The sequence below is a fragment of the Gossypium hirsutum genome, chromosome D05 (genome assembly GCF_007990345.1).
Source record: "Gossypium hirsutum isolate 1008001.06 chromosome D05, Gossypium_hirsutum_v2.1, whole genome shotgun sequence".
Classification (NCBI taxonomy): domain Eukaryota; kingdom Viridiplantae; phylum Streptophyta; class Magnoliopsida; order Malvales; family Malvaceae; genus Gossypium; species Gossypium hirsutum.
The window spans coordinates 45,587,979-45,600,630 of record NC_053441.1 but is presented as its reverse complement, the minus strand read 5'-3'; the positions used below and the strand labels follow the sequence as shown (position 1 = coordinate 45,600,630).

General features: G+C 33.5%; 1 protein-coding gene and 1 non-coding gene across 2 annotated transcripts; one reads left to right on the top strand and one right to left on the bottom strand.

The window, feature by feature from the left end:
• Positions 1–489: 489 nt before the first annotated feature.
• Positions 490–3,828, top strand: LOC107903753 (putative receptor-like protein kinase At3g47110). The gene is made up of 2 exons (XM_016829904.2): positions 490–3,277; positions 3,374–3,828. The coding sequence occupies exons 1-2, from the start codon at positions 577–579 to the stop codon at positions 3,760–3,762; spliced, it is 3,090 nt and encodes a 1,029-aa protein (XP_016685393.1). The 5' UTR covers positions 490–576; the 3' UTR covers positions 3,763–3,828.
• An 8,266-nt stretch (positions 3,829–12,094) lies between these two features.
• Positions 12,095–12,201, bottom strand: LOC121218095 (small nucleolar RNA R71). Its single transcript, XR_005914358.1, has one exon. It is a non-coding gene; the product is annotated as a small nucleolar RNA R71 (small nucleolar RNA).
• Positions 12,202–12,652: the final 451 nt, after the last annotated feature.

The following is a 12,652-nucleotide window of genomic DNA, read 5'->3' as shown; positions in this document are numbered from 1 at the left end:
ACGGGCTAAAACACGTCCTTGGGGGAGTAATTTTGCCACGTCAGCAAAGCGCGCGTCCACGTGGGCGCTTTTGTGCTGACATGGCAAAATCGCTCTCCCAAGAAAGCGTTTTGCTAAAATTTCCTCCAAAAACATTTCTATGTAGACGCGTTTTGCTAAAATCGATATTTTTGATAAATAATAAAAAAAATTAGTCCATTTCCATAAATAAATTTAGAAATGGGCGTAAAATGATCGTTTAGAAGAGTTGACTTGACTAAAGAATAGCTGACATATATGATTAAAATAAATAAATAAATATTGGCTGGGAGATGAAAAGAATATTTCAAAAATATAATTTAATCAATCCAACTCACCTAAGATGATCTGTACATATGGAAAGAATATTTCAAACATATTGACTTGCACTTTTGATATGACTCGTATACACGGGGATTGAAAAAAAAAATGTCCCTTTCAAAAAAGAAGAAGAAGAAGGGTACATCATTTTAAATCATTGAATTTAATGGAGTGCTCTTTACATAGATATGTACAAATTGTGAAACTCCCAAGAGCAGGCAGCCATATTAGTAAAGCATGGAATACGTGCAGTTTTTGGTGCTGCTTTTCTCCTTGTTTCAGATTCACATAAACTCTTGTATGTGCCAGCATATGGGGGAGTTGGATTCAACAACCGACAAAGCAGCCTTACTATCATTCAAACTCCAACTCAATGATCCTCTAAATTCACTTTCAGGTTGGACCCGCAACTCGACTTCTCACTGCAACTGGTTTGGTATATCTTGCACCAGCAAAGGGTCCCGAGTTGAATCTCTCCAACTCAGTTCACTCGGCCTTGTTGGCCCCTTACCTCCTTCTCTCTCAAACCTCACTTCCCTTCGCACGCTTAACCTTTCCCACAACTTATTTCACGGTCAATTTCAGTTGGAGTTTAGTAAGCTTTCCCATCTTCGACATATTGACCTCAGAAATAACTCCATTAATGGCACTCTTCCTGTTGCTCTTTCTCATTGCCTTAACCTTAAAACAATAAGATTGCAAGGGAACAAATTTAGTGGAAACCTTCCACCTCAACTAGGCAACTTCCAAAGGCTTAGTATCCTTAGCATCTCCATCAATAATCTCACAGGTTCAATCCCCCCTACATTTGGGAACCTTTCCTCTTTAACCTATCTTGCTCTGGCAAGAAACATGTTAATCGGTGAAATTCCAAGTGAGTTTGGTCAGCTTAAAAAGCTTCAACATATTCAGCTTTCTGAAAATCATCTCTCAGGCCAAATCCCTTCTTCTATTTTCAACATTTCTTCTTTGGTTTTCTTGTCTGTCACACATAATAACCTTTCAGGAAGCCTTCCAATTCCAAATGATAATCATAGATTTCAGGCTCTCCCAAATGTCAGAGAAGTATATTTGGCACTAAACTGGTTTGAAGGAATCCTACCTGCTTATCTATCTAACGCTTCAAACATTGAATGTCTTGATCTGTCTAGGAATAGATTTCATGGTCCGATTCCGTTGTTTGGTAACATGAGAAAACTTATAATGCTGGACCTTGGTCAAAATCTTTTCTCCTCTAGCACTGCTCGGAATGTTCACTTCATTGATTCCCTTTCAAACTGTACTCAGCTTGAATATCTGAGGATAAATTCCAACAGACTTGCCGGTGAATTTCCCTCAGTGGCGAATCTGTCAACCAATATCCAACATTTATGCATTTCTGACAATTTCTTGACTGGTGGCTTCCCTCAGGGGATGGACAAGTTCCAAAATCTGATATCTCTTTCACTTGAGATGAACTCTTTGACAGGTGATATTCCCAGGAGCATAGCCAAACTCGGAAACTTGCAAAACTTTTTGGTGCACCAGAATATGTTCTCTGGAGAAATCCCAGAAATCTTTGCTAATCTTACACGAGTTTCTAGTATCGTAATGAGGAATAACCAGTTTTCTGGTAAAATTCCCACCAGCCTTGGAAATTGTCAGCAGCTACAAACATTGGACCTGGCTTGGAATAGGCTAAATGGAAGCGTACCAGAAGAGGTTTTCAAGCTTTCTGGTTTAAACTACTTGGTTTTGGAGCATAACATGCTTTCGGGTCCTCTCCCCAGTGATGTTGGCAACTTGAAGCAGCTTCAAGTGATTGATGTTTCCGATAATAACTTGTTCGGAACTTTAACTTCATCAATCAGTGGCTGTTCAAGTTTGCTATACCTCAACATGTCAAGGAACAATCTCAGTGGTGAAATCCCGAGTTCATTAGCAAATATATTACCACTAGAGGTTTTGGATCTCTCTTCCAACAATCTTTCTGGACCAATTCCACAAGAGTTGGCAAATCTTAAGTCACTCAAGTTCTTAAATTTGTCTTCCAATTATTTGGAAGGAGATGTTCCTACGGGAAATATCTTCTCAAATCTCAGCTTGACTTCGATCCGGGGTAACGACGACCTTTGCAGTGCTGACAAAGAAATTGCCAGAAATCTGCAACTTCATCAATGCAAAACAAAGGGAAGACAGAGTAATCATTTGATCAAAATTTTAGTTCCAATTTCCGGAGCTACACTGTTTATATGTTTGGTTTTTTGCTTTGTGTGGGCATTGATATCCAGATGGAAGAAAAACAGGGTGAAGGGCAGTCAATCTTTACTTTCATTGAAAGGGTTACCGCCGTTGATATCTTACTCTGATATCCAGATTGCTACAACCAATTTTACAGCTGAAAACCTGCTTGGCAAGGGAGGTTTCGGGTCGGTTTACAAAGGTACGTTCAACATTGGTGACGATGGAGCTTCCATCAACAACGTTACATTTGCTGTCAAAGTTCTTGACCTGCAACAAACCAAAGCCGTTCAGAGTTTTCTTGCTGAATGTGAGGCCTTGAGGAATGTGAGGCATCGAAACCTGGTGAAGATCATCACCTCATGCTCGAGCATCGATCATAAAAGAGATGAATTCAAAGCTTTGGTATACGAGTTCATGCCGAATGGCAACCTAGATAAGTGGCTATATCCAGAGGATGAGGAATCAGGGTTTTGTTTGACCTTGATGCAAAGACTGAATATAGCCATTGATGTAGCTTCCGCCATGGATTATTTGCACAACGACTGCGACCCGGCTGTTGTGCACTGCGATTTGAAGCCTGCAAATGTACTTTTGGATGAAAATATGGCAGCTCATGTGGGGGATTTCGGCTTGGCGAGGTTCCTTTCTCAAAGGCCGTCCCAAAGGGAGAACAGCACAATGGGATTGAAAGGCTCGGTTGGTTACATTGCACCAGGTGAGTAAACAATAAACCGAACCCTTATTTTACCGACATTAAAAGAAAACTTGCATATGCATTTTCAATCTAATTTATTGCTGAATTTATGTGCAGAGTATGGCCTAGGGAGCAAAGCTTCAACCAGTGGAGATGCCTATAGTTTTGGAGTTCTTGTGCTTGAAATGTTCATTGCCAAGAAACCAACTGATGAGATGTTTAAAGAAGGATTAAGCCTGAACAAATTCGCATCAGCTGTGGATATAAATCAAGTTTTTGAGACAGTTGATCCAAGGATATTGAAGAACCATGGAGGTTCAGAACAAAGCTCATCAAACCCTAGCTCTAGTAATGACAGTGATCACATCTGCAGGAAATATGAAGAATGTTTAGCAGCTGTTATAAGAGTTGGATTAAGTTGTGCAGCTCAATCGCCCAAAGATCGTTTACCCATGAGAGAAACCTTGACAAAGTTGCATGATATTAAGAAAATTTTTCTTAATTAACTACCCGGACGCATTTAATTTAATTAATAATAATAATAAAATTCTGCAGACCGTTTATGGATTCAATTTGTATGTCATTATGTTTATTTCAAGAATTACGAATTATTATGCATTTATAATTTTGATTTTTCCACAAAGGATAACAAATAGTCCTATTTTTCTCATTGCTAGTTTCTAATGTTGCATGAAAAATTTAGCGTTTAATTTTTAATTAATTCATAGTCTATTTTTAATTATTATTATTTATAACTAATAATAATAATTTATCTAATTTTTAAGTAATATATATTTGAAAATATATAAGAAAGTAAACTATAATGTTAATTTGAAAATAAAAATAAAAATAAAAACCTATAGGGACATGCATAAATTATAATGATAGTTCATGATAAATAGCAAAAAATTATAATGATAGTTCATGATAAACAGGAAAGATATTTAAAATAAATTAATAAGCATATTTAATAATTGTTTAAATTTGACTTTCTTTCCAAAATAAACCCACAAATTTTTTTTATTAGCTCCAAACAATAATAGATAGTCAAAAAAAAGGAAATAGTTTTAAGATAGCTTGTTTTACATAGTATAAACATAAAAATTTTAAAAATGATATTAGAATCTTATATTATCTCATCATCAATTAAAATAATTTTTGATCACTTTTCGATGCCATTGTTGTTCGAATATGATTCGATATTGCCTCTTTGAAGAGCCATAACTTTAATTCTTCATTTTTTTTATATAATTCTAACTTGTTAACGCTAAAAATCTCTATTTTTTTACCAATAAATTTGTTTAGATGCTACTTGATTGAATATGCCTAATTACCGAATGCTATCTATAAAGCTAAACTTAAATTTTAATTGTTATTGAACTCTAATATTAATTACGTGATAATTAGGAATAGGGATAAATCCCAAAACTATACGTAAATTATGGTTTAATATGCAATTATATAAATGAATTTTGATTTTGTGAAATTTTATAAATGAAAATTTGATTTGATCTAATTCTTGTAAATTATTAACAAAATTATTGATATAATATCATTTTATATTTATATATTGCTTACACAAATAATTATATTTATCTAATATAAAAATAAACTAATGTATTTATATCTTTCAATATGTATGATTGAATAAAAATTAAAGTTTCATGTATACATTTGAACTACAATCAAAGTTTCATGTGTATGATTGCACTAATTAAAGTTCATGTATCAAATTACACAATGAATCAAAGTTTATGTATAATTTTGAAGTTAATCCCTAATAATTAAGATGATTAGAGTTCTATTCAATAAAAAATTCTATTTTACATCAATAAAACTAGCACGATTTAAAAAAAATTAGTTGAACTTTTTTTTACGTCAAATTTTAACTAATAATTATGAATTAAATTATAATTATCATAAATTTTTTATATTTTATGCTTAGAGTTCTATCCAAGTAATACTATTTTAAAAGTAAAATTAAAATTGTTAAAGTTTCAAGATAATAAAAACTCCTCAAAGATCATCAAAATAATCTTTGTCAAACTCTTCCGTACTATCATCGCCTTCCTCGTCAAAAATGATCATATTCTTTTTCCTTTTTCCTGAAGTAAATTGTGCTCTATTTGAAGCTCGTGGAACATTGGATGGGTCACGGATGATGATCCTTTTCTCCTTTGGTCTTGAACATGTACCACCACTCATTGTCGAAGTGGGCTGCTGTGGTGGTGATGTTGGATCTAGGTGCCTTAAGTGTAGTATATTCATTTGTATAGTTGTAACTTTTACGAACAAATTAGTTTAATAAAATTATCTATGAGTTGCATTAATATTTTTTGTATATTGTCTTCAATGATTTTTGCACGCAAAACAAAATTGAAGCAAATATTAACTCACTGGTTATCTAATGTTTAACTAATACTAAGTGATATTACGTGGTTAGATCTTAATACAAAAAGACAACTTGAATTAGTAGATAAACCTAAACATGTCATTAGTTTGATTAGAAATGAGAAAACCGATTGAAAGGCTAATATGTTGTCTATCAAGTCCAATTGGGGAGATGCTTTATCTTGGGCATCGGAGTGGATGACTCCCAGAAGATAGAGACAAAGATGTGACTGATTGGATGAAAGAACGGGCAAGACCCAAGTAGAATAGATTTTGGATTCGTTTATAGATTTATTCACTTGTAACATTAATAGTGTGACATACCTTAATCCTGAGTGGATAATGGACTATGTATACGTGACTCATATACTTTGATGTAAGTAAAAGCTTGAGTTCAAATAGATAAGAAATCGAAAAGTTGGTGCATTAGGTGTATGACTTCTATCGGATGTAGCATCATTCACAATAGTGGAATTAATAGCCCAAGAAATGGTGTATCCTTTCATTGGTTGTAACACCACACGCTCGACCCGAATGTCGGACCCGGGTATGGAGTGCCACAAGTTAAAACCATTGAACTGACAATACCAGTTGAAAACCAAACATATTAGCTAGGCGGATACTCTTCTTACTAGAGAGATGTCTCGATATTTTGAAAAACATATGATAAGTTGAAAGTGATTTAAAATAGTACTACACCATTTATAGTTGGGATATGAGTTCACTACATTTGACAAAAACTTTATAAACATTCACAAGTTTGAATAAAAACGCAAATGAGTTGTCACTCAAGTAGTAGTTTAAAGTTCATTTCCAAAGTCTGACAACACAGGAAAACAATATGGCATAAAGCCCAACAAGGCAGCACATAACAATTCAAAACTACAAAATAATGTTTTTGAATACAGGTTGTTAAGTTCCAACTGGCGACAACTAATAAACATCCTAATACCCTACCAATTACATGTTACATTAAGACAAGATATAGCTCACAAATAGTGTAATACCCTATACCCATATTCGTCGCCGGAATAGGGTATGAGGCATTACTAAATTTTACCGAATTAATTTCCCGGCTTCCTCGGGTTGAGCTCGGTCGGCTGGCATTTACTATAAGAAAATCACATTTCAAATGGTCAGGAGATATCACACTATCAATAATAATTTAAATGGCATGTATAGCTAATCCTGTATTTGCTGCGTCGATCCGGGAACTGACTAAACCGTAGCTCTAATACCAACAAATGTAATACCCCCTACCCGTATTCGTCGCCAGAATAGGGTACGAGGCATTACCGGATTTTACCGAATTAATTTCCCGTTATTACGAATTAAATACTATTCATTTACCGAAACATATCATGACGTCCCTTAGATGGGCCTCCGAAGCCCAAAACATACATCGGGACCAAACCAAGATTAAATTGAAACCATAAGAAATTTTTCGCAAAATACTAAAGTTTTTTTATGAACTCAATATAACCCATTTATAAATATCTAACATTCCCTGCAATTTTAAACCGAGACCAATCCAAACCAACCAATCCATTTCAACATATTTTCAAGATAGATTCAAACATATCCATAAGATAACCTCATCACATACCAAAACCAAGATTTGTTAGCCATACCTATGGCTAACCTTACATTCATTTCACATTAAAATTTACTTTATTAGCTTATACATGCCATTGATTTCCAAAATAAAGTTTCTTTATATACTGAAATCTTGATGTTGATAGTGTGATACGTCTCCGACCGAATCCAACCTTTAAGCTCTTAACACTACAAAATAGGGGAAAAGGAAATAGGGTAAGCACTTTGTACTTAGTAAGCTCACGTAACAAGAATTATACTTACCTAATATTTTCAATACAATGCAATAAACATTCATACATCCATTCAATGCATTATTCCCCTAACATGAACAAACTCAACATTCAAGTTAGTCCAATAATTTCCATGTATCAATAATATATACCATGATTGATGAGCTCACCAATACCATGATTTCCATTCCCTTGTTCTTTTTCCATATTTATCCCGTTGAATTTCTTAGAATTTTGATGGATTTTCAGGGGTACACTATAGTGTACAAATCCAGGTCCGTCAATTCATATTCATGTGTGCACATTTCCATTTCAGAGAGCACACTCCCACGAACCTCATCCTTACAGCGGGATTAACAGTCCAGGCTAAATCCCCTACAATGACAATTACTCTAATGAGCTTGGATCTGAATTACCAATCTAGGCTAAATTTAGACCCTAAGTCGGATTACCCGTCCAGGCTAAATCCATTTTCCACATATTCTTCGGGAGGGCTATATCAGGATAGGATCACCCATTCGGGCTAGATCCTTTTTACCGTCAATTCCTTTTCAGAAATCCATCGAATTTTCCTTTCATTCAACCGAGATTTATTTTCCCTTTTCATCAGGAATATCAATACTTCATCAATTATCATACAATAAACATCCAAATCATATTCACATCAATAAAAATATATTTCAAGCATTTAAGAATATAATTCAAGTTACACGAACTTACCTCGATACTTGTTCGTATACAAAAATCTACTAATCCCAAACTTTTTCTTTTCCTCGATCTAACTTCGTATTTGAATTTTCTGGATTTAAATAAATAAATTTAATTATTAATTTAACACATTTAATGTTCATATGTAATATTCTCGATAATTCCATTATTATTTATGTTCATTTAGAGCTGTCTCCTTGAGTCATAATCGCTAAATTATTTATATCTTGAGCTACGGAACTCCAAATTAAGATCCACTTGATTTTTCTGAAACTAGACTCACATATCTTCTTACCATAAAATTTTCATAATTTATGGTTTAGCCAATAAGTACAGTTAATTCTTGAAAGTCATCCCTGTTCTGCTGTCTGACATTTTCGACCCTTCTTCACTAAAAATTTATTTTCTCCTAGTACAAGATTCGGATGATGTTTCTATTTGTTTCTATTGAAAATAGAATCATTAATAATTTTAAACATATAAATTTAAGCCCCTAATTATTTTTATCCAATTTTTTATTATTTTCTAAAGTCAAAATAGGGGAATTCGAATTCATTTTGACCTTGTCTCGTAAAATTTATTATATCTCATTATTTATAATTCCATTGATTACACCGTTTCTTCTATGAGGGCTAGACTTAAGAAACTTTAATTCCATATTTTTTCATTCTCTAATTCGATTTACAAAATTTATGGAGGTTTTTCAAAGTTAGCCTACTGTTGCTGTCCAAAACTGTTTTAGTGCAAGATGTTAATTACCATTTTTCCCCTAAGCTTTCAGTAAATGATAATTTCATCCTTGCTCAATTAACCTCTCAATTGAGATGATTTTTCTCAATTAACACTTTATTCCATCACTTTTAACTACTTTATAACCTTTGGAAATCAGAATTTTAGCACTAGACTTTAATTCTAAACTTTTTCACAATTAGGTCCTACAAATCAATTTCTATTGAAACTACCTAATAAAATCATCTCATAAACAAATTAAAGCTTCAATTTCATGCTATTTCATCATAAACTTACAGCACTCAACCATGGTGAATTTCAATTTCATCCATGAAATTAAAAAAAAAGACTAATGAATTTAGTAATAGGACCTAGTTGGAAAAGTCTTAGAAACACAAAAATTACAAGAAAAAGGCAAGGATTAACTCACTTGGTGCAAAAATTATGAAATACCAGCTTGAATAAACCCTTAGGACGTTTTTGGCTGATGATAATGAAGAAAATATGAAGAGAATTCTAGATATTCTAATTTGGTCCCATTTTTATTCTAGTAAATTTTGTTATTTTCCCATTTTGCCCTTATTTCACCAATTCTCCTGATTTTTCTCAGCTTATGCCGCCTAAAATATCTCCTTTTGGGATTATTTTAAATTTATATCCCTCCTCATTTAACAATTGAGCTATTTAATTCTTCTAGTAACTTTTACACCCTTTTCAATTTAGTCCTTTTCACTTAATTAACTACAGAAACGTAAAAATTTTCTAACGAAATTTTAATACCATACTACTAACACTTCATAAATATTTATAAAAATATTTTCAACTCAGTTTTATGAGATCGAGGTCTCGATACCTTGTTTTTACCTAATTTTCTTCAATAATTTCTTTTTTTGTAAAGTAACCACTAAATTGGTAAATTTTTTTCTATCGATATTTTCATACGATTTTTCTATCATATCAATATTCATGTAAAAATATTAAAATAAATTTATCTTTAAATCAGATTTGTGGTTACGAAACCACTATTCTGATAACCCTGAGTTTAGACCATTACAAGTAGGCCGCAAATCTGGTTGAATCCCTACTCGATACGTCCAACCTACAAGGCTTGGAAATAATAGGAAAAGAAACTAAGTAAGTTCATACGAACTTAATAAGCTCCAAAGAAATATAACCCCGCCATAGGGTTTAACAAACTTTATTAGGGTAAGACTTAGATAGACAAAATGGTTCGCCACTTCTAGCAGATACAATACTCCTTGTTCCGAAGTATCTGCTGGCGAATACTTCTATAAACAGGCTTAGTCCCATGGTGAACACTACCTTCTTTTGGAGACTCACATATGTCAGACACGAGATACAACTGTTCTCTATGTATGCCACATTGATAAGGTGTAAAAGTAACATATTTTAATTTTATTCTTAATTTTATTCTTAATTATACAAATTAAGCAACAAATGAGCCAAAATTAGACAAATAGAGCTATTTTTAGGAGCCACACGACCTGGGCATTTCCACACGGGTTGGGCACACGCCTGTGTGAGCCACACGGGCTGGACACAAGCCCGTGTGCCAGCCTGTGTCGATTTTGCATCCTACTTCCCAAATACGTGGAAAAACCCAATTTTTAGGCTTTCTAAGCATTCTAAAGTCTATAAATACCCATTAGAAGAAGACATAAGGGAGAAATCAGAGAAGATCGAAGAAAACACTCGAAGAACACCATCAGAATCAATTATGTATGCTTTTATTTAATTTCTAAGATGAAATCTATGATGAATCCTTTTATTTAATTTCTATTGTTATGCGATAAATAATTGATTCTTGTTCTCAATTATGTATGCTAATTTCTTATTTTAATATTTCTAGGATATTAATTCATGTTTAATGTGCTTATTTCAGTGGAGCAAAAGTCCCTGTTTAAGAGTAGATCTAACATAATTGAGTGGAGTTGCATGCAATCGTAGAAATAGGACGACATAAATCTACCAGATTAGAGTCAAATCTAATAGGGGAATCCATAGATCAAATTAATGTGACGATAGGGTTTTAATTAGAAAGAGATTTCAATTAATCAACCTAGAGGTAGTTGTTTTTACTCTCGAAAGAGATATTAACATAATTTAGGGATTTCTACGAATCAAGTTACAAGTGGGTAGATCGTTTAATTCAGATTCATAATAATAGGTGAAGTCTAGGTGGATTCTTTCCTGGGTATTGTCTATCTCATTATTTAATATTCGATTATTTCCTTGATTCTTTCTCTATTACGTTCTTAGTTAAATTAGTTTAGTAAATTTAGATTAAAACACTTCACTCCAAATTGTCAGCTAAATAATAAAAAAATAGTAATTGCTAAGACTTTTAGTCCTCGTGGATACAATATTCTCTACTCACCATAACTATACTATTGTTCGGTAGGTGCGCTTGCATTTGTCATATTTATAGTTAGTTTAGTAACCATCAAGTTTTTGGCACTGTTGCTAGGGACTAAAATATTAGGAATACTCGATTTTCATTAATTTAGTCATTTTTATTTTTATTATAATTTTTTTTAGTTTAATTTTACATTCTAGGTTTTTTTTATTAGCTTATGGCAAGTTCTTCTAGTTTATGACTAGAAGAAACCCATCGGGGCAATTGTTATTTGATATTGAAATTGAAGGTACAACTCGTAGAAACCATAGAGAAGCAAGGAAGAGTCGAGAAAATTTAGTAGACGAACAAAAGAACATTGTTATTACTAAGAAGATGAGTGATAGTTAGAATAATCTGCTACCTCCTGTGGTTGTTGTAGATCCAGATCTTGTTCCTCGTATTATGTACTATTACACCAAACCCACTCTAACTCAGGCTATATAGAGTATTATGAGACCTACCATTGCTACAAATAATTTCGAACTGAATTTGAACACTAATCAAATGATTCAACAGTTTGTTCAGTTCGATGGTTTACAAGACGCAGACCCAAATACTCATTTGGCTAATTTTCTGTAAATTTGCAATACTTTCAAGATTAATGGCGTCACTGACGATGTCGTTTGCTTACGGTTATTTCCTTTCTCGTTGAGGAACAAAGCAAAATAGTGGTTGAACTCTTTACCACGAGGTTCCATCACTACATGGGCTCAAATGACCGAGAAGTTCCTTTTGAAGTACTTCCCACCTGCGAAGACAACCAAGTTGAGGAATGATATATCTTCCTTTGTGCAGATCGATTTAGAGACTTTATATGATACATGGGAGAGATACAAAGATTTATTGAGAAGGTGCCCTCGCCATGGGTTACCTTTATGGTTACAGGTTCAAACCTTCTACAACGGTTTGAACCCTTCAACTATACAGTTAATCGATGTAGCAGTCGGTGAAACTCTGAATAATAAAACACCTGAAGTGACTTATGAATTTATTAAGGAGATGGCACTGAATAATTATCAGTGGTAAGTTATGAGGACGAAGCTGATGAAAGCAGCTAGTGTTTTCAACTTAGATGCAGTCACATGTTATCAAATTAGGTAGACCTTTTTAATAAGAAAATTGATGGTTTATATATTTCTACATAGGTACATTTGGTGACGCAATGCGATACAAATGGAGGAGGAATGAATAATCCAGAATGTTTACCCTTCGTTCCTAGCATAAAGAACAAACAAATCAATTATATGGGTAACAATTCTAGGCCTCAAAATAACCCTTATAGTAATTACTATAATGCAGGTTGGAGAACCATCCCAATTT

Coding starts and splice junctions, on each gene's coding strand:
- LOC107903753 (XM_016829904.2), top strand. CDS start 577: ATGGAATACGTGCAGTTTTTGGTGCTGCTTTTCTCCTTGTTTCAGATT. Junction 3,278..3,373: donor GGTTGGTTACATTGCACCAG/GTGAGTAAACAA, acceptor ATTTATGTGCAG/AGTATGGCCTAGGGAGCAAA.